The sequence below is a fragment of the Montipora foliosa genome, chromosome 11 (assembly GCF_036669935.1).
Source record: "Montipora foliosa isolate CH-2021 chromosome 11, ASM3666993v2, whole genome shotgun sequence".
NCBI lineage: Eukaryota > Metazoa > Cnidaria > Anthozoa > Scleractinia > Acroporidae > Montipora > Montipora foliosa.
This window is the reverse complement of record NC_090879.1, coordinates 11,452,758-11,474,831: the sequence shown is the minus strand read 5'-3', so window position 1 is coordinate 11,474,831 and position 22,074 is coordinate 11,452,758. Positions and strand designations below refer to the sequence as shown.

The window sequence follows — 22,074 nt, the reverse complement described above, 5'->3', positions numbered from 1 at the left end:
CAGTACACAAAAAGCAATAAGGCGGCACAAAAACAAGACTGGTAAGAGAAGGCAGTGTTCAAAACAAATAGGCTTACAAAAGACGGCTACTGTATAAGTTTAATGGAAACCATTTCTCGTTACAGTAATGACATAACATGTTTGCATTTGCTTGCACTTACTACTTTCATTTAGCTTTTTTTAGTAACTCATGCGACGACAGAACACGTGAATAAAGTGGGATCCGTATTTACATCTTAGTACATTCTCCGTATGTTAGAATAAACTACATAATGATATTTGGTGAAGGAGAAAAACTAGACAAAAACGAACGAAAGAAACATGTCCGATCGAGAAAAAAAAAGATCTGATTCCACAATAAGCGAGAAAAGAATTGAGACAAATACCCCCTTTTAGGAATGTTGGACAAATTTCCCTCCCCCTCCCACTAACCCTTTCATTCCGAAGATGGAAACGTTCATTCTCCCAACCAATACCATAGATTTCTTCGTTGGCCGGGTAGTCACAGACCACTTTCACAAATGGCGACCACCTTCTGTCTTAATGTTAATTATACCTACTGCCCTCATTTTGAAACAAAGCTCCTTTTGAAATTTGCTCGGCGTAGAGAGGCTTATTATTAGCATAAGGTCACACCTCTCAAGTTGATAATTATCTTCATTCATTCATTCACTCACGCAGTCTTTGTGTCAGAAATAGGGAATCCGAAAATATAACTTTGCGCTTTCCAGGCATTTCAGGACGATCAATCTTGTTAACGCCGTGAATTAAGAGCCAATAATCCGATAACTGGATTGTTACGGACGGATTTGAAGGAAAGAGAGTGAGAGAGAGTGAAAAATTCACTGCTGTACGCTCGCGTTGTCGTAAAAACCCCAAAACTGAATAATAATAAAATCATTGGTTAACACGCATTTTTGCTCACATTCTTGCCGTTCTCTGCATAACAGCCACGTGAAATCACACAATTTAAGGTTTTGACGACAGCACAAGCATATATGTATAAATATGATAACACGAAAATAATTCACTTACCCGTGCGTTACGGGACGTGCCGAGTCAGCTATCATATGACACTTGCGTGACCCAAGCTGACTCGGCAGATTCCTGATGAAGGCCGTGTGATATGGCCGAAACGTATATATATATAAATGCGAACCTTAATTCTCTATTTCTACTCTGAAATCGCTTACGATAGTGCAAAGTCATATTTTGACGCGACGTTTCCGTCGCCGTCGCAGATCTTAAACACAAAACAACAATTTCATTGGTTAAAAGAGGAAAAATAATCATGCTGCACGTGCAGTGCTGGAATATGCAGATGTAGAGGTAGAAAGCTTGTCATTTTAGGTTTGCGTGATCCACGGTAACTCGGAATGGAATGTTAATCTCAAGTATTCCTGCAGTGGAAGCCTTTTCTTAAAAACTGATTGTAGACTAAAAGACGCTACTGTATATAAAATGAAAATCCTCACCTGTTAAATTTTGCGAGTTTCGATGAAGCTGTTTTGTGCGTCATCAGAGAGTCAACATGAGTTTATGAAGAAAAATGAGGTAAGGAGTCAGTTACATTATGGACGCTTTATGACCATGAAACCGAATTTTTCCTTGTTTGACTTACCGAAATATGGTTTTGGGGTACTTTTTTCCACAAACTTGTTATGTAGAAGACAAACGAGAACAAAAATTCCACATATACAGCAAACGCAAAAATGCCTACTTTCATAAAGAAACAGCAAACGCGAAAAATGGCGGGTAAATTATGGTCACGTGGTCAATTTTGCGCTTCACGTTTCACGTTTCACGTTAACGTGATGCTACATCTCTCTAAAAGAGCGACTTTCATACGACCTTGAAAACTAAACGTAAAAACAGAAGAAAACAAAAATGCAGAACAATTTATAGGCTTATCGATCAATCGCTCTCTGGCAGTGCCATTGTCGCAGCCGTCATCGTTTCTTAAATTCCTTTCTATTTATCCAACGCGTTCAAGTAAGGCATGTGAGGGTGACAAGAGTTTCACTCAGTTTTCATGAAGAGGTCAATAACTGTCCGTTGATTTGTAGTGATCATCGTCTATGGTGGAATAGATGTGTCCTTCATTACTTAGAAACTCCAGCGTACTTCTAAAAACATAAAGAAAATAAAAAGAGAGTTAAAGAGTAATGATATTCATCTAAAAGAGAACTTGTGTTACATTAAAGGCCTACATTCAACCGACAGGAATTGGCCAGTTTCGTATTCTAATAGTTGGACTGGATCTAGCATGAAATGGAGGCTAATGCGGGCAAATTAATTTGTATTTGAAAAGTTGCCCGCATTAGCCTTCATTTCATGCTAGATCCAGTCCAGCCGTGAGAATTCGAAAATGGTCTATTGCGTGCCGTGGAACAATTTGCATATATGAAAATCCCGCCAAAGATGAAATTCATGCAATGAGATCGCTACGATAAGCAATGCGAATTCCCATAACAAAAACAAACCGTCGAAAAGCCTGTCGGTTGGAGGTGGGCCTTTGTAAGGGCATCTCTCGAAGTTAATTAACACTGTTTAAAGGTGGAAATCTGACAGACAAAGAAGGTCCCAAGGCTGTTAGCGAGCTTCTCAAAGGAAAAAAGAAAGTTCAGAGTCCTTACAAATCATAGAACAGGGGCACCCAACGTCAATTTTCGGAAAATATCTCTTCGGAAGACGATTTGAGATCTAGAATTTTCGAAACATTTGTTGTAAAATTCCTTGCTTGCCTGCCTGCCCTAGGGTTTTCGAACATCTAAAAAATTGTATAATTGCCCATTTTTAACGGATTTTTACCCTAAAAAGATCACCTAGGATTTTCGGGAGCCTCTTTTCTGGCTGAAATTTTCGAAAAGGTAAGTTTTGATCCCTATAATTTTCGGATCACTAGACTTTCAGCTAGGGAATCCGAACAGATCAAAAAAAAATTAGGGGATAAAAATATGCCTATATCTACCGTTTGAACACTAAAATACGTTAAACAATGCTATGTTTAAGTGGTTTTGAACTATATTCTCGTTGGGTGCCCCTGACAGAAGGAATGAAAGAGAACTCGTTTTTTAGCTGTTTGTTAATATAAAACCATTTACTTTCAAAATTGCAACCATCTCAGATATCAAATTACTCTGAATATAGCCATTCTCCCACAGGGTTTAGCTTACCTGATTTGTGCATCAGACACACCTCTTAGCTTCTGTCTGATATCGCCAAAAGCCATTCCTTCCTCTTGTTGACAGCTTGTGATCATACTTTGAATCTGGAAAGAAATTTGATATGCAACAGACGACTTAAGTGATGGTAGTAGGCAGTGTTTCAGTTATTTGCTTAAAGACTTGCCTTCATGGTATCTGTTGACAAAAATCAATGAGCAACAATATTGAAATTGCTTTTGGTTTGTTCTGCTTTTTGTTTTGTTTTTTTTTGTTTGGTGCTCTTTTAATCAAGTGCTACACATATACAGTATTAATTTATACATTTTTTCATAGAGTTTTCCTGCATCTGTGTGGGAAATTAATTTGCAAAGTTGAAACCACTAGCCATCAAGGCACATCAAGCAGCACAGCACAAAAGATATTTTCTAGTTTCCAACCTGTTGTTGAATTCCTGTTAGTCCTGCATGTGTCCCTGCTGAGTTTCCTCCAAATCCTTGATTCATCCTACTTGGTGTTTGACCCTGAAATCCATACTTTCCTGGTGTGGTGCCTTGTTGCATTGAAAGTGACATATCAGACATTTCAGGCAGCTGAAGTTTTGTAAAATACACAATTTTTATTAAAGACAATTTTATTTTAACTGGTGAAAGATAAATGAACACATTATTAACTAAAATGGTCAATAACCAAGTGATTAATTAAAATGCTAATTAACCTTGCTTAAAGCCAAATGAGAATGAACGACGTCAAGCATGTGATAAGTAATCTCATTGAAGTCTGTCACAGGAGAGAGACCGAAGGCAATTAAACTGCGGCTGTTTTCCTTGAAGGACTTTAGGTGACCAAAAACACGCACATAGGTATTTTCCCTGTGAAAGTACATGCAAACATTTGGTGATGCGATAAATACAAGTCGTGAAGGTGACAGCATAATTAATTCCAGCTGGGATCAAATTTACAAGAAAGTGAGGATAAAATTAATGAAGTAAGGCACCCATTTGGGCTACTTGTTCAGAAATTTGGTTGCCCGTGCTTGCAAATAGGGCGCCCCAGGCGACCGGGCAACCTTTAGGCAGCAGCCATGCACATTCCTTTTAAGAGCTAAGTAGCTACAAGTAGAGTGATGTACTGTAATTAACTCACCCAGGTACAGTGATTACTCAGAAAAAAAAGTATATCAAAAACTAAAGACAGGAAGGTTCCTTAATATTAACTGAACGTGGCAGCATCTGTTCTGATCAATATATTCAGAAGCATTCAATGAGTCATTCAAATGATGAGAGGATTAAAGAATGGAATTAATAAAAAAAACTGCTGCTGCACAGCATGGATGCCATGGTAAACATAATTATGACTAAAATTAAATTCAGATTTATAATTTATTACTTAATACTGTAGTATCTAATGTACCTGCATGATGACCTTCTATCTTTCTCAGCATCACTTTCCTACAGTGGATTACAAAAAATTAATCTGTTAACTAATTAACACTCTTGACCTCAGTGTGAAGGGACTGGCAGCACAGTAGGAAACAACCCAGATCCTGGGCTTAAGGTCACGAGTTAGATACCCGACACCAGACGAGGGGAATTACATCTAGGAAGGCCAACAGGCACCTCTATGCCTTGAGAAATCTTAGGAAGTATAGTGTCCATCCAGATGATACAAGCGTTGATTTACTTTACTGTCCACTTGTTAGGTCTGTACTGGAATATGAAGCTGTCGTCTTTGCTAATATTCCCAAATTTGTGGCTGACAAAATTGAAAAAATTCAGAAGCGTGCTCTTTCCATCATCTTGCCGTTTATTCCTTACAAACTTGCCTTGGCTGCTGAGGCAGGGATTGAGACTTTTTAAAGCCATGGCATGAGGAGGCATGTATTAATCATTTAAGAGGTACATGTACCTCCCCAGGAAATCCTACCTTTCTCTTAATTTGCAGTAGAATTGTTAAAACTTCTTCGGCTTATTGCATGAGATCAAACTGTAAAACCATCACTCTGCCAACCAATACGTAATTATTTCTTTGCTACATGTAAATTTGTAACCGTTAAACATGCTACTGTTTACATGTACCAGTGTTTCAATAATTACTATAATAACATTTATTGTTACTGACTGCTACCTGCAATTCAGCTTTGCTGCAAAAGGTGACAATAAAGAAGTCTGTCTGTCTATCTAATATCTAAAGGAAGCCTCATACCTCATTATCTATCCATTTTCTCACAATAATATCCTCTGAAGTCATGTCATTGATGTTATACATGATATTGGTTGCAGACTCCTGTGCATCTCGAATAACACCAACTATTGTTACCTGTTGATGGAAAATTTAAACCTAAACAGATTTCCCCAAACAGAAATTGAAAGGATAATTATCATTCTTTCCTAAAGCAAGCAGGTTTTTCTCTGTCCAGAGCAAAACATTATTTTGCCCTGGCCTGGAAGAATTCCCCTGAATGTTTCACCTTTTCCAATATAAAAAATGAATAAAATAATAATAATAACATTAATAATAACAATAATAATAATAATAATAATAATTAATAATAATAATAATTAATAATAATAATAATATATTTTCAAGAACCTTTTCCAAAAGTGCTAAAAGTGGGTCAAGCTACAATAGCTGCAAAAAGGTTGAGACTCAAAAATTCACCTTATCTCCTTCCTAAAACCCCTCTTCCAGTTCAATTAAAAGAAAAGTCCCAATGCCGCTCTCACCCCTCCCCTCCCCCCATTTTCAATGTTGATACCCTTCCATTTGAATGCCAAATGGAGATGGAAACAACTTTGCTTGGGGAAGGGGGGTTAGGGTTGGGATGCGCTGACTTAAAAGTCACGCATTGTACGGTTACAAACAGCGAGTGTCTCAACTCTTTTTGCAATTGCTTGTAGGTAGATAAGAATATCAGGGATCGCGTTAACGCAGAAATCGTGCATTTTTACGCAAATAAAATCCAAAAAATGCATCATCGAAATTTTAATGCCTCCCAGGACGCAAGGCACTGACTTAAATAACTCACACAACTTGCTTTGATTTGTCAGTATATTCTGTTTTTTGTAAAACTGTTGGAGCGATCTGTGCTCATAGTTGAAGTTCTAAGAAATGGGGTTTAAAACATCTAAAAAGGTTAAAACTAAATTTTCGACCGCCTTCTGCGGTCTTTTTCAGAGGAATGTACTCTGCAAATCACTGAATGAATATATAGCAAAAGACGTCACTGTTCGTTGCTTCTAAGGGAGGAAACCAGTAATGCGTAAACCCTTGGGAAGGGTGCTCTTTCATTAACAGAGTTCTTGTCCAGGAATGAATGTAACGGCTCAAGAAAAAGCCTTTGTCGGCCGGTCCTATGCATATGCATATGCGTCAATATTAATTCCAAGTTGATTACTCTCTTTTTCTCATAATTTAAAACATACTCTTTTTCTCGCAGAGGGTCACCAAGATTTTGGGACCCCCCAAAAATGCTTGGGACCCCAATTTGGCCGAACATGCGGGTCCCAGGACCCAGATTGGAAAATCCTAGTGCCATCCCTGAATATGTTGTGCTACTTACTGTAAGTGAATGACAAAAAAGTTAAAGTGGTACTATGATAAAAAAATCAGATTTTGAAAGTTTGTTTGCTTAACACTTGCCTGGCAAAAGTTTGAGCTTTGATTTTTATCCAAAGGCCGATTACTTTGAGTTTTGGATTTTACAGCCCGCCATTACTCATATTCAAAACTGACCGACAGGACCTTAGAGGGTTGGATCTAGGGAAATGTGACGTCACTCACTCAATAGCCCAAAATTTCAGCATGTAATCATAGTTAATTATGTGTGCAAAACACGAGTTTAAAAATCTGAAAGCCCAAAACTCCAATGCTTCATATTAATTCAGAAGCATACAAACCCATTGCAATCTATCCAGCTCTCTCAAGATTTTAAAGTTACATTAATAATGGTGCACCATTAAGTAGGGAAATTCCCGTTAAAATAAACAAGTGTCTTTTTGAAATCAAGGCTTGAAACTTGGGTCACTTGGTATTTAGTTAACATAGTTCTGAAATCCAAAGGAAAATAAAATTTGATATTCTGATCATTATAGTACCACTTTAACTCCCTTTACGGCTAAACCCTCTTTTCAGAAACTTGTCCCACCATAATTATAGTGTACCCATCTATCTAGTCAAAGGAAACATACCGGTAAACAAAGCTGGCCCAAAGCTTTATTTTCAATGAAATATCTACATGTACCCATGAACTTTAACTTCAACTTCAACTTCATTTACACTGTTCAGATGAATTAATCTTATTTGTTAACACAATGATGATCTTACTTGTTAACAATGATGGACAAACCTGGTTTAGTTCAAGGTCTCCAAGCTTGAATGTATCTTCTGCCTGGTTATATGTTGCAGTGTGAAGCTGTTTGATTGTACATGGAATAACTGACTGCACCCGAGATGCAGATCGCTGCAGAATATTAAAAGTCAAGTCAAAACATCTACATGTACACTGAAGCCAAACAAGTGGATACATCTACAATATACACCCTGTAGCTGACTTTAAAGGGCACAGATAGTGTTTGAGTGGATGTACTGTAAAGGTTGTTAACTCATTGACTCCTGAACCGGTTGGGCGTCTCGAAAACAAAGACCTTTAGAACCCAAAAACTCGTAAAAAGTAACCCAAAACCCTCAATTTGGCTAACCCTAGGCCAAACGTTGGTTTTTTGGCCTGAAGTGTCACAGGGCCAATAATTATACATGTATACATCTGACGAGAAATGAAGATGTCTCACCACACATGGAGCGTGGTTACTCAGTTACACATAAACATGGTGGATCACCCTGCTTTCACTTTGAAACAAGTTGCAGGAAACAAAGGACTTGAACTTCGCTTGAGGTAACTATAAACCAACTTTAGGCCTAGTGTTAGCCAAATTGAGGGTTTGGGGTTACTTTTTTCCAGTCTTCGGGGTCTCAGGGTCTTAGTTTTCAAGACACCCTGAACTGTGCCCCATTAATGCATAAAATCGCCTGGTATTAGACAGAGTAAAACATATCAAGTCTCACTCCTAGGAGTCAATGGGTTAAATTAAGGGAGTAAAAAGGATGTACCGTTATCAGAGTAAGGAAAACAATATTAACTTTTGGTGTGCATCTTGAAGTACTATGTACAGGTGCATACCCAAGTAATCAATCTGTGTGTTAGCAGTAACAATGGGCCCACACAAGGACTGAGAAAGCTCTGACCAGCGTGCAAATTGAACACTCAAACTCCAGGTTAGACCACCATTTCCCCACTGACTGAGCCACCAGATGGGATGGGAGAGGACCGTGCAAATTTGAGATGTCCTTTCATAGCAATAAACAAGGTTTTTTTATGTTGGCCAAGTAGCACTTATTCTAACAGACTACACTCCATTAGTTAGTTCTTCGTATCCAATCTTTTAGTGATTTGTTGACAAAACAGCAAGAGGGAGACTGTAACAATCCCCTAATAAAAATTTAATTCAAATGCTACTGTTGTAAAAATGTTTGCAAAAAACAAACAAATAAGAACACACAGTGTGCTACACTTACTTTCTTACTAATTTGCCCTTTGGGCAACCAGCTTTGCTTTTTATTTTTTTTTTGCCCATGGTTGCCCACCCAAAGACCTGTTGCCCATTAAAACTCTAAGGAGGCTCATTAAAAAAGGCCAATTTTGTGTAAAAATGTGTTTAAAATGGATTTGACAGACCAACGTGACTCCTGCTGTGTGTCCAGTTTTGCTTTGACAAGCATATCTTTAAGCAAATTTTCCCTTTCTATAAGAATTCAAGGGAGATTCCTTGAATGTCTCTCTGAGATTAGGCTGGTTTTGAATTAAATGCCATTTGTGCAATAGTATGTTCTTTAAGCCTTTCAAAGCTGGTTGAAATAATTTGCGTGACAAAAGGTAGATTGTTCAATATGTATTTGGCAGTGCTAAAACTGGGTTCCATTGCAACAAACATTCTTTTCGTGTGGAGAAAGATGGCAGTTACGAACATGTTCACTAGCAACTAAATACAGGAATTGCACCGGGTTCGTACCATTTTGTGATTGGATGTTGGCACAGAGAGAAGGATTGTAGACATTTCACAATGATTACATGATGTAAAAAGTACACATTGATAGTATTCACGTCTGACTCATTTCAACCAGCGCTGATCTGCAAAATTAAGTCTAAACATTCATTTTTAGACGGTGTTATTCTAAAGATTTAAGTCTAAGCACCCATTTTTATTTGGTTAGCTTTCAATATATTGTAACGGCTATCTCATTTGAATACCTTAAAATTAGCGACTATTTGCATTGCACTGTGGTTATATCTGGGAATGCTAAGACGTAAGCAATCCGAGATCAAGTCCGTACTCTTATTTCTTCCAAAATTGTCCTTGGAAGTCTTTTAAACGAAACAAATCGCAGTGTAGAACTTACTTCATATAATTATGTGAAGTGAGACAATTGCAATTCCTGGAATTAGCTGCAGGCAACATGTTCCTTCTTCCAATCTGTTTGGAGGTTTGTATCAATATATTTTTAACAGAAAAATAATTGACAGCAAAGAGCTGTAACTTTGTTATTTTTTTAATCAGGTTTGCGGTGACTGCGTCATATAACTAGTCTGTTCCTTCGTTGCAAATCAAATTGTTCCGCAAAATATTAGTTGAACAAAAATTCTGATTGCCCAACGGGCAAGTCTTAGAGTTGTTTTACTTGCCCACGGATATATTTCGCTTGCCCCGGGCAATAATGCAAGCGTTAGTGTCGAACACTGACACAAACCTTTTTCTCCTGGGAATCTCCCATGGGGGAAGCAAACCCCCCTCCATCTTGCATGTAACCACCACCAAAACTGTCCATTGACTGATGTGAACAACCACAAAAGAAAAGAAAATATTGATTACTCTGTTGTGATCAAAGAAAAGACTTTCAAGAGAACATGGTCATACAATGTAGATATTGACATCACTTACCTGGTATCCTCCACCAAATTGATCTAAAAAGATAAAACAATGACAGATATAAGAGACTTTGGCACAGCACTTCGTGGTATATGCCAATTAAGAACAATCAATATGTCAGCCAACATGTCGCCCAACACTAGCCTGATGGTATCTGTTGATACTCGGCCAACAGGTGCCTTAAATACACATGATCCCTCTTTTATATACGAAGTAACTCAGTGTCATGACCACCGAAAGAGCCTTTTAGCAGGAATATTTTGGAGGATCAGTGGATGAGGCTCTCAAGACAGTATATTAAATTCTGTTATACACAACTTAATCAAACAATAACAAGTAAAACAACAAGTATAATAACAAGTATTATAATATAACCATGTCTCGTAAGGACTGGAAGGGACCAAAAATCAAGAATTTGATTTGGCATATTGACAACCACCTAAATTTAAACTGGCATCTCAGAAAACCTCAAAGTGACATTAAATAATGCTAAATAGTGCTAAATGGAAGAAACAAGGCAAAAGACAAGAAGGCTGACAGCAGCAGAAGGCACACTGAAGGCTCGCTCCTTTCTCTTTAGCTTCTACAATAACTTACGGCAGGGGTGGGTGCTGCTCCAATCCCGTTGCAAGCCCAACTTGTCTCCAGTAATACTGGTACTTATTTTTTACCCACTACGAATGGATGGAAAGCTGAGTGAACTTTGGAGCGCACAAGCTGGGATTTGAACACAGAGAGCTGAGATGCCGCCAGTGAGCGATAACAACTACACCACACACTGACTCATTAGGCAAATGGAAAAACAGTTGATCTTAACAGTGAAGCAGGTAAAGAGAATATGCAAACATTGGCAATTTTGAGTCCAGCCGAGGAAGCATTGAAGGTGACATGACTGACATTTCAGGCAGCTAAAGATATGTAAAACGTACCAAAAAGAATATTATGCAAGCATTGGCAAATTTCAGTTCAGCCAAGGATTTAATTGTTTCGTTTTGTTTTATCCTTTTGATTTCTTATTTGGCCTTATAACAAACATCTGATTTACCAAGCTTGGTCAGTCTGTATGGGAGAATCTTGACCTTGGTCGCTGGTACTGTGTTTGGTCTGCTGGCCACCTCAGCCATAATTCTCCCATCTGGCTCGGAGGTGAATAATTTATCTCTGTGTTTATCATCTCAAAGTTAACCAATCAAAACATGCAGAAGCACTGTTTACCACAATTGCTTGTAATGTCGCAATCTGATTGGCTAATTTGCCACTGTCGATAAGAGTCTAGACAACGCTGCTTACGTCATGCTGTCCATGTGGCACGCAATTGTAATAGCCAACCAGGAAAGCTCGTTTTGGGACATTTTGACCACTGTGGTGAGGAATATCGTTGTCGGTAAGATTGCATGCAACGCTGAACCACGTTCGATATGTTAAATTGACCAATCACTGCTTGCAATGGGATACAGCACTTCAAGAAGCATCCATTATTGTGATGGAGGCAAATAAACGGTAGATAGATAGATTAAATGTAAACTGTCCCTCTATCGCATCGACACATTACAGTAAAGACCATACAGAACAACTCGATAATTTGTCACCCACGCTAAGAAAAAAGGGATGCTAAAAATCACTGAAACCCAACAAAATTCGGTCTTGTCGGTGTTGCGGTCCATCAGTCGTGATGAACAGCTAGAGCATTATAAATGGTTGCAAAATGTGTGGTCAGTAGCGTAGAGAAAGAATTATGAATAGTTCCAAAATATGCGGTCAGCTGCACGAAAATATACCTACTTGTGTCGTTCCACATATTTCCGAGTTTGCCCTTGTAACTGTCCTTTTAAAGATCAAAAAATTTTCCACAGCAAGAAAGTTGGTTGAACGAATGATTCCCCCGCGACTCATTGATTGGCGCCAAAGAGTCACGCATTTTGTTTTGGGTACAACAGCTGGTCAAAAACACCATGCCGAGAAATATATATTTTGTAGGGGTAGCCCGTCGGGGGTACGTAATAAACGAGGAAACCAAAAAAGAGACTCTGAAAAGAAATGCAAAGCAAAGGGAATTTCAATATTGTGAGAAGGATTTTTTTCCGAGTATTTCCGAGTCACCATTGAAAAAAAAAATACATCTCTAACAAAATACACCCGGAAACAACCCATGCGATCAGTATGAAACGTAGACTGTGGATACGAACGTTTATCCTTGGGATAGACCTTTCAGGAACCGGCCCCAGATCTGTATCACGTTCCAATGCGCGCTTGCTCTGTCGCTGTTCGTTGTAGTCAGGCCAAAATAGGCCATTTCAGAAACGTGAGAGGACTGGGACGAGTTTGGTTGTTTTCCGTTTGTTTAAAAAACTAAGACATTCAAATGAAAGATCAACCAAGTTTGAGAGTCTTTACCAAGAATAGATGTATTTAGAGGAGGAAAATGGTGAAATAATATATCTTCAAATATCACCTAAAATAGAGAGTTTGTATGGAATGGGTAGACAGGCCACAAAATTATAAGGGTTTGTATGGGATTTTGCAACTTTTGCAAGTCTCCCATTTGGCCAATTTTCCGTAGAAAACTCTCAAACTTGGCTGGATAGCTTTTCATTTGGTAACATTTCAGTTGAAGAGTTTAGATCTTCAATCCAAGCAAGTATGAGAAACTCGTCCCAGTCCTCTCACGTTTCTGAAATGGCCTATAAAAGCATTTCTCACAGAAATGTACTGTATTTTACCAGGTGCCCATCACCCGGAGCGTGCAACTTACCTATTTTCGTGCAACGGCGTTTTCACAAGTAAGGTTATTTTTAGATTGAATTTCCCGCTAATGAGACTCCCACAGGAGCCCGATGACCAATTACAAGAAATTAAGCTGACGTTATAGGGTCACCGAACCGGAACTGCCTTTGTTTTTTGACCTAATTCGCGGGAAGGGCTAGTCTAAAAATAAACCTACTTGTGAAAACGCTGTTTCACAGACGCTGTATGAAAGTTGCACGCTCCAGATGGGCTCCTGATTTTACAGATTTTTTAGGCACGAATTTCAGCCTCAGGTTTATTCTTAACATGTTCTTATAAAAAAAAAAGGAGTGTAAGTCTCTTAGGCCACAAGATATATGAGAATTAATTTTCTTCATAAACGTAACGGCCCTAAAATATGTAAGCTAAAGAATTTCTCTCAATACCAGCGCACGCCAAAAAGTATTAACTACGTAAAGGAATGAGGACAAGTGATGCTACCTGTCTTGGAGATATATACTTAATTCCTTGCCTTCCTTGTATTAATCTGTTTTGCTAGATTTAACAAAAACATCTACATAGTCATTGTGAACTGTAACATCTGAGCTCTGCAAAGAGATTACTCATTTATCCTGACTTAGTCGGGTCTCGGATTTCCGGCTTAACAACAAACCTCTATTAATAAAACGCGGACACCGAAATGCATTTTATTTCGCTAATTTCTATTATTAAACTCAACAAAGGCCTCTATTAAGCGGACCCCTAAGCCAAAAAACAATTAATGCAGCCTCGCTAACGAGTGAGATGCAGAATGGAGAGCAAAGGTGCGGGAAGAAGTCCCGGGGGGGAGGGGGGACTCCCATATGGAACAGACGGGGATGCTCGTCAGAAATTTTGAATTTAACCCCTTGAGGAGACCATCTGGGCGTGGCTCAAGCTTTTTGTGACCCCTAAAGGAGACCAATCTGGGCATGGCTTAAGCAAATTTTGACCCCTAAAAACAAGATAAAAAGAAAATTTGACTTCTGTTTCTCTTCGCGTAATTCTGTGTTTCTTCGCGGAACCCTAAACGAGATCTTGGCGGCTTAAAATATTGGAGCTTTGCCCGGAACACCCTAAGCGAGACCAAAATCCAAAATTTACACCCCTAAGCGAGACGACGAAGGAGGCGACGACGGGAGCATCCCGTCTGTTTCATATGGGATTCCCCCCCCCCCCCCCCGGGGAAGAAGTGTTGTTTGCGGATGCATGAGACGAAATGGAAGAGGAAACCCGTGCAAAAGCGCCGTGTGTCGAAGAAGAGGAAGAGAAAGCACCAGAAATTAAATCCAATCGAGAAGCGCTACAAACCGCAGAAAAGCTTCTGGAATATGCCAGATCTAAAGGCAATGAGAAGCTTTCACTGGTCCTTTCAAAGTCAACCGGTGGCTCAGTTGGTTGAGCACCGGGCTGGCATGCGGGAGGTCGTGAGTTCGACTCCAGCCGGACCAACACTCTGGGTCTTTAAATAACCGAGGAGAAAGTGCTGCCTTTGTAATTACAGCCGCAAATGGTTAGACTTTCAAGTCTTCTCGGATAAGGACGATAAGCCGGAGGTCCCGTCTCTCAAATAACTTCCATGTTCATTAGTTACCTGTGGGACGTTAAAGAACCCACACACTATTCGAGAAGAGTAGGGGATGAAGTTCCCGGTGTTGTGGCTGTCCTCTGTGTTTATATGGTTGGGTGGGTATAGCAGGTCCACATCAGCTGAATAGCTGCCAAAACTTCAACCTGCTTAAACAAATAAATAACAAACAAACAAAGAAACAAACAGATCTGCTGCACCGGAAATGATTCTTGAAATCTAGAAGCAAGATACGACTGTGAAACTTAAAGAAAGATTACAGATAACGTATAGTTATGCTGATTAATGTGCCATCGTTCCGAGTTTCATTGTGACTTCTATGGACATTTATTATGTGACTTGTTCTATTTTTTATTTTATTTTCATTTTCATTTACCATTTCCGTTAAGATGGCGATATGATTAAAAGGAAGAACTGATGATAAAGCTTCGCTAAAGGTACTACAACAAGGAACTAAAAACATTAAGGTGACTTTTCCATTCCCGTTTCCGATAAACTATTCAAATTGATTTTTTGCCGTTAAGAAATCACGTGACTAATTTCAGATGAAACTGATGAGTAAAAAGTTTAATCAGTTAACATGGATTGGAAAATACTTCCTCGTAAAACAAAAATATGCCAATAGGCCCTTTGCAGCTAGAGGTCACGTGCTTGGATACCACCTAGCAACACGAAACTGGAGAGCAAGCGTTCCAGTTGAACAAAAGCCAGAAGGTCAAGCACGTGTGGTTTTGAAGAAAAGTTTTTAGACATAAGAGCGCTTAATTTTAGTCCACTTCTACAGTTATTGTAAGTCATATTTCCAAACTTTAGTCTAGGCTTGTTTTTAGCAAAGTAAAACCGTTTTTCGCTTCCAGTTTGCCGTTCTAAACCAGCACCGGCGCTTGACAACATGGCGGCTTCGCAAGGTATGTACTCAAAAAATCTTCTTCTAGAATGATTTCCATGCCTTAGACTTACATAAAAACACCTGTTAAAGCAAGCCTTTGCCCTATTTTAAAATGTGAGTGCAATATAGACCATTTTAGAAGCGGGAAAACACCAATTTTACCTATGATCGGCGTGACAAATTATACTTGTTTTTTTTTGTCTGTTCAGAAAACACCGTCAACGAACCTCCGGCACCTTCTATAGAGAAAAACAAGTCCTGCTTCCATTGCTGTGTTCCTAAGTGCAATGGGGACTCTCGATGCCACAGTGAACTGAGATTTCATAGGCTGCCCGGCAGATCAAAGGATGGAAACATTCGAAAGCAATGGCTTATTAAAATACGAAGAGAAGAAGGGCCACACTTCAAGGTAACAATTCTAATGGCTTTTCGACAACCTTCGGACCAGCGTTGTAAATTCTCTTGATCTTCGCTTAATAAAACTGATGTTCCTACACGTCAGTAATCACAGATATTGTTTGATTGATTTAGATCTCTGCCAGTACCAGGGTTTGCTCCAGACACTTCAGAGAAGAAGACTACCTTCAACCTAGTAAAAGTGGAAGTCGTTCACTAAAGAGAGGAGCCATCCCTTCGATTTTTGATTGGTCTACACCAATTAAGGAAAGAAGAAAAATTATTCGACATACAGGCAGGTAAAGGACTAGTTCTTCACTAAAATTTGAAGATTTCTTCCAGTTTGTTGTCATCATTATTCCAAGACAGAATAATAAAATTGATTGTGAGGACATAGTCAGTGCACAGTTTTTACATTGTTTACATTTCTTCATTTATAACAAATTATATAATTCTACTGCATGTATTCTTGCTGATTTTAGAGATACCCAAACAGATGAAAGTGTTAATGAAGACATGGAGCATCAACCAACTACTGACATACAATCAAATGAACCAACTACTAGTATACAGTCAATGCAGGATGAAATGAAAGCACTACAAGCTGAGTTATTGGCCACTAAGGAAGAACTGGTAAAAGTTAAGTATGAAACAGCAGCTGCAAACAAGCAAGTTGAGGCAGTCCAAGCCCAAGCATCTATTGACATCAAAAGTGTCCAAAAGCAGGCAGCAGAGCAACTGGCCCTAAGCAAATTTGGCCTTGAACGATTTAGCACTGATAATGATTCCATAAAGTTTTACACTGGTTTCCCCACCTATCAACACATTCAGGACTTTTATGAATTTGTCAGGCCGGCAGCAGAAACAATGACCTACTGCTATGCTTCTGGGGAACGAGAAAGCAGGCCCGGAGCAAGAACTATGCAATTAATTGATGAATTGTTCATGTTTCTTGTTCGACTGAAATTAGGGCTCTTTGAAAAAGATCTTGCTCATCGCTTTCAAATTTGTATGTCTTCAATAAGCAGGAAAATAACAACATGGTGCAACTTCCTATATTTTTTCCTTGGAAGCCAAATGATCTGGCCATCACGTGATGATGTAAATAAATTCATGCCTGAGAGTTTCAAGGCCATGTACCCAACTACAAGAGTTATATTGGACTGCACAGAAATTTTTGTGCAGACCCCAACTTCACTGCTACTCCAATCACAGTTCTATTCTTCGTATAAAAGTAGCACAACACTCAAGGGTTTAATTGGAATTACACCATATGGTGCCATCTCTTTTGTGTCATGCCTATATACAGGTGGAATCTCAGACAAAGAAATAACAAGATGCAGTGGTATACTAGATTTACTAGAACAGGGGGATTCAGTGATGGCAGACAAAGGTTTTGACATTGATGATCTTCTTAGGGCAAAAGGTGTAGCTCTGAATATTCCCCCATTCCTCAAAAGTCAAGGCCAGTTTACTGCTCTAGATGTACAAAAAACTAAGACCATTGCCAGGCTTAGAATACACGTGGAGCGTGCGATAAGGCGGATCAAGGAGTACCACTTTTTTGATACTGATGTACCCCTTTCAACATTAGGTTCTGTAAACCAGCTGTACACAGTGGCTTGCTTGCTCACAAATTTTCAGGGTCCCCTAATATTATCTCAAAATAACAAGTAAAATGAACAGCTGTGGAATGATTACAAGAAATGGGTTATTGGTCATGAAGACACCTGTAGTGATAGACACTAAGTAATTCCCTTTTTGACTTTGAAATATTAAATCCTAGACTTGAATAGGGTTACTGAAATAACTCTAACTAGGAACAAACTTTGGTAAAATTATTGATGGGTACATTATGAATATTTAAGAGTGGTCTTTGCTATATATGGTATTTATAATGCATAAACGGTATTCCTAATATATTAAGCATTCACAGTACACAAATAAATGCTCATCCATGGGGGAGGTAAGGCATACCCCAGGGGACTTGACATTCTAGTCTGTTTCAATGTCAAATTTCCTAACCAGAGCATGGTTGCTAGTATCTACACACCCCTTCCCATGCCAAAAACATACCCCTTTCCCTGTCAGGACCGCCCACTCGTGGAAATTTGTCTTCTGTGAAATTCTAATCCCAGAAGTGAGAATCTTAAATGTCCTGGGTCCACCTTTCTCCCTCCTGGGGCTTAACATTGACAGGTGCACGAATCAGAATACATTGGATACAGTTAAAATCAAAATGCTGCATTTAATACATGTCTAAAGACATTACTTGTGCCTCCAACGTTTCACCCATGTTTTCCCGAGTGATCATGAATGTGACAAAATTAATATATTCATCAGCACAAATAATATTGAAAGAAAAAACTGTCTACTTTGTCTTTGGCCTCCTGAAAAAAAAACTGATCAAACATTATTCTTTGACACACATATAAATTGTCATTGATATAACTGAAGAAATCACACCACTCCAGACCAGTGAGACCAAGTAGGCATTGAACTTGATAATAATAAATGTCTGTTGTCTTCAAAGTATATGCACTGGTGACAGGATCTTTGACCAAGTATCTGACATTGTCAAATGTTGTTTCGCCTTCCTTAACAACCTTTACTTCTAGTAGGCCAAAGGGATTTTTTCCACTATTAACTGCATCCAGGTCATAAACCTTACGGTCAGGACTGCAGCCCAGCCATGCACACTTGGGATTTATAACCAAACCTGAAGGGAAAAGATTTACACGTCCCCCCTTTGCTGAATTTGCATAAACCATGGCAGCATGTGCCTCAAGTTCAATCCCCCTTTTCATGGCATTGGTTTGGACATATCTGCTGGGATTGAGCTGGCCTACTAAAGAGCCAAAATTTGACACTCGTTTGGCAACCAAACCAAATTTGCTGGCGGTGATTCTTTTTTTTCGAAGAAGATACCAAATGCTGCTTGAACATTGAGTTATGGTCTGTTCTTGAACTTTAAGAGATGCCTCTCGGGTGACGGAAAGTGCTTCAAATGCAGCTTGTTGCTTATTATCCAAACAGATTGAATAATTGTTTTCAAACCTTTCGTCTGAATTGTCCAGTGGCAATTCTGGAAAAGCAGTGCATGTGAAATCATTTATAACATAGTCTGTTGACATCCTCTGCTGGTATGATAACACACAGCCTTTTGGCACATTCCCATATCTACATGGCACAAATGGTACATTTTTCATCTGTTCTTTACTAGGAACCAGGGTTGCTATGAGAGGCTGGGGTGTGTAATGGCTAAAATGATTTTTTGTCCATGTTCCATACATAGTAGCAGGGGAATAAAGAGTGCTTTTGATGAATTTACTGTACTGTGCTCCCATCTGGGGTTTTTTAACCAAAACATCTTGAATTTCCTTTTGCTCAATTTTCCTTCCCCTTGGAACACTCCATCGCTGTTTCATACTGGTACAGGTAAGTTCATCAGGTAAACAACAATGACCAAGTTGCTTAAGAAGTGCCAGGTAGTACAGCAGACCAATTACATGATGACAGTATTCCCCTATTCCAGCAACACAGGAACATTTTCCTGCCAGAGAAGCATCGCTTATCTTTGCAGATACCTCCATGATGTGAGGGGGCTCACTCTTCTTCATAGATCTAAAGCATTTAGCATTCACTTTGGCCGTCCCTGCAGTATAGTTCACTGCAAGAGATACAACATTTGTAACTATTAGGTGTAAGATTTACCCTCAAAATGTCTTGTACATTAATAAAAGCTTAATTCTCTGATGCTGGAACTATTACTTTTATATTCTCGTACATTCGAAAACATGATACTTACCCTTGATATCGTGTAGATAGCCCGGTTCTGCCATAAATTTGTAAGCTTTTGAGGTAGAAGTGCAACCAGACTTCTCCTTGGAGTATCGCACAACATCATCGAATGTTAAAGCAGGAAAAGCAGAAATATCTTGTGAATCTCCTTCCACCAAAAATAATAACATATAAGGCATATTCAATAAGTCGACAATACCTCAAATGTTTAATTGCAAATGATATTCTTTGTGATATAAAAGATATGTGGACACAGAAGACACACAAAAAAAAACAAGTATAATTTGTCACGCCGATCATAGGTAAAAATTGGTGTTTTCTCGCTTCTAAAATGGTCTATATTGCACTCACATTTTAAAATAGGGCAAAGGCTTGCTTTAACAGGTGTTTTTATGTAAGTCTAAGGCATGGAAATCATTCTAGAAGAAGATTTTTTGAGTACATACCTTGCGAAGCCGCCATGTTGTCAAGCGCCGGTGCTGGTTTAGAACGGCAAACTGGAAGCGAAAAACGGTTTTACTTTGCTAAAAACAAGCCTAGACTAAAGTTTGGAAATATGACTTACAATAACTGTAGAAGTGGACTAAAATTAAGCGCTCTTATGTCTAAAAACTTTTCTTCAAAACCACACGTGCTTGACCTTCTGGCTTTTGTTCAACTGGAACGCTTGCTCTCCAGTTTCGTGTTGCTAGGTGGTATCCAAGCACGTGACCTCTAGCTGCAAAGGGCCTATTATTTTATGATCTTGGTCAAGCCTTAACTCACTGGAGTTAGTACTTCGCTTATATGGTCCTGTGATGACGAGCATTTTCAACAACCGTCACCGGTAACAACCCGAAATTTTCATCGAAGGTAACGAACAAGCGCCAGGAAAGATGCCGCCAACAAAGACATTGGCACGGTATTCAAACATCAATTACAGAGACGTCATAGCCTCATAGGGCTCAAGTTTCTTTGCAACAACTCGCCCAATGTGAAGGAATCCGGAATCCGGAATCCAGCAAATGTGAGGCTTTGGAATCCGGAATTCATTGTATGAAATCCAGAATCCTCGTATTTCATATTTTGATGGTATCCAGGATCCATTTCGGTGTAACCTCTGAGTGAGAAATCCGGAATCCACGACTCGGGATTCGGGATCCGGAATCAACGGGCTGGGATCTGGGGTCCGATGGCCACCTGGATTCCTTTACATAGAGCGAAACAACAACAACAACAACATGCGTTGTAATGAGAAATTTCAGCTACCGGGTCAATGCAATGGGCCATTAGGTCTTCTGCTTTGTTTCAAAGTCGAACTTGGGACGGGTGAGGAGAACTAGTTTACGCGAATCCATTTTGGAATTTCGGTGTATTTAGCTGCTACTTGAAAAGCATACGGATGATCGTTTTTGCAAAATCAAGAGAAAATAGAGGGGAAAGAGAGGACATCCCGCATACATGGCCTTTTCCATAGGTAATATGTCTCAAGTTATTTTTGGATCGACTTCCGCGCTGTACACCTGTGGAAAAGGGCATGTATGCGGGATGTCCTCTCTTCCCCCTTTATTTTCTCTGGGCAAAGTATAGTGCATTTAAGGTGGCTTACTACAGTTATCCGAAGAAAATATATCAAAATTTTGAAATCTGTGAAATTAAAGCAAAATGATGTCTCTTGTGAAGTGTTGGTCACTGTAATTGATGTAAAATGTAATTTTACCCAACAAATAAATACAAATCAGGGGCTTAATATGGTGACGGACTTCCTGGAGGGGGGACTGGAAACTAGACATTTCAAAGGCCTTTTTCTCAAAACCTAGCCTTACAACCAGGGTTAAAATTTTGCGAATTAGTAAACAACTTGTAGACAAAACCGTCAACATTTTTTCAAAAAGTGTTATCAGACAGTTTTTCAGTTATTATTAAAATAGACGAAAATCGACGTTTTTGTCATGTGTGAAAAACCTGTCTGGCAGATTTCTCTACATAATTATTTTTTCTCGCTTTCGGAAATCCTGAAATTTTGAGGTGGGGTTGTACGGCTGGTTTTCGAGAAAAAAGCCTTTGAAGTGTCTAGTTTCCAGTCCCCCCTCCAGGAGCTCGGTCACTATGTTTAGCATTTTCCCCTGATTTGCATTTATTTGTTCGATAAAATTACATTTTACATCAATTGCAGAGACTAACACTTCAGAAGAGACTTCCTGTAGCTTAAATTTCACAGACTCCAAAACACTGATCTTCGGAAAACTGTAGTAAGCCACCTTAAGAGGATGTTCAAACTGAAGAAAGTAATTTAATTACTCAGTACTGTAATAAGCAATTCAACTCCTTTTTTACGTTACGATGTTCTCTCATTGCTGAAATTCTTTAGTTCGAAAATGCGTCTCCACGTCCCCAAGTTTCAAGATCCCGAGGTCCCCATGTCCCCATGTCCCTGAGTCCCTTAGTCCCCACGTCCCCACGACTCCGAGTCCCCTGTCCCCAAGTCCCCGTCCCACTTTTCGACACAGC

General features: G+C 39.2%; 3 protein-coding genes across 3 annotated transcripts; 1 reads left to right on the top strand and 2 right to left on the bottom strand.

The window, feature by feature from the left end:
• Window positions 1–81: 81 nt before the first annotated feature.
• Window positions 82–12,068, bottom strand: LOC137975830 (replication protein A 32 kDa subunit-A-like). Its single transcript, XM_068823024.1, has 10 exons — window positions 11,930–12,068; window positions 10,160–10,182; window positions 9,969–10,049; window positions 7,513–7,626; window positions 5,370–5,483; window positions 4,578–4,615; window positions 3,883–4,036; window positions 3,605–3,757; window positions 3,177–3,271; window positions 82–2,126 (listed from the first exon to the last, which is right to left on the bottom strand). The coding sequence occupies exons 1-10, from the start codon at window positions 11,943–11,945 to the stop codon at window positions 2,042–2,044; spliced, it is 873 nt and encodes a 290-aa protein (XP_068679125.1). The 5' UTR covers window positions 11,946–12,068; the 3' UTR covers window positions 82–2,041.
• Window positions 12,069–16,299: 4,231 nt separating this feature from the next.
• Window positions 16,300–17,460, top strand: LOC137975164 (uncharacterized). The gene has a single exon (XM_068822245.1). It carries the CDS (start codon window positions 16,300–16,302, stop codon window positions 17,458–17,460), a length of 1,161 nt encoding a protein of 386 aa, XP_068678346.1.
• Window positions 17,461–18,119: 659 nt separating this feature from the next.
• LOC137975162 (uncharacterized) lies at window positions 18,120–19,725 on the bottom strand. The gene is made up of 2 exons (XM_068822244.1): window positions 19,592–19,725; window positions 18,120–19,453 (listed from the first exon to the last, which is right to left on the bottom strand). The coding sequence occupies exons 1-2, from the start codon at window positions 19,623–19,625 to the stop codon at window positions 18,123–18,125; spliced, it is 1,365 nt and encodes a 454-aa protein (XP_068678345.1). The 5' UTR covers window positions 19,626–19,725; the 3' UTR covers window positions 18,120–18,122.
• Between the last annotated feature and the right edge of the window lie 2,349 nt (window positions 19,726–22,074).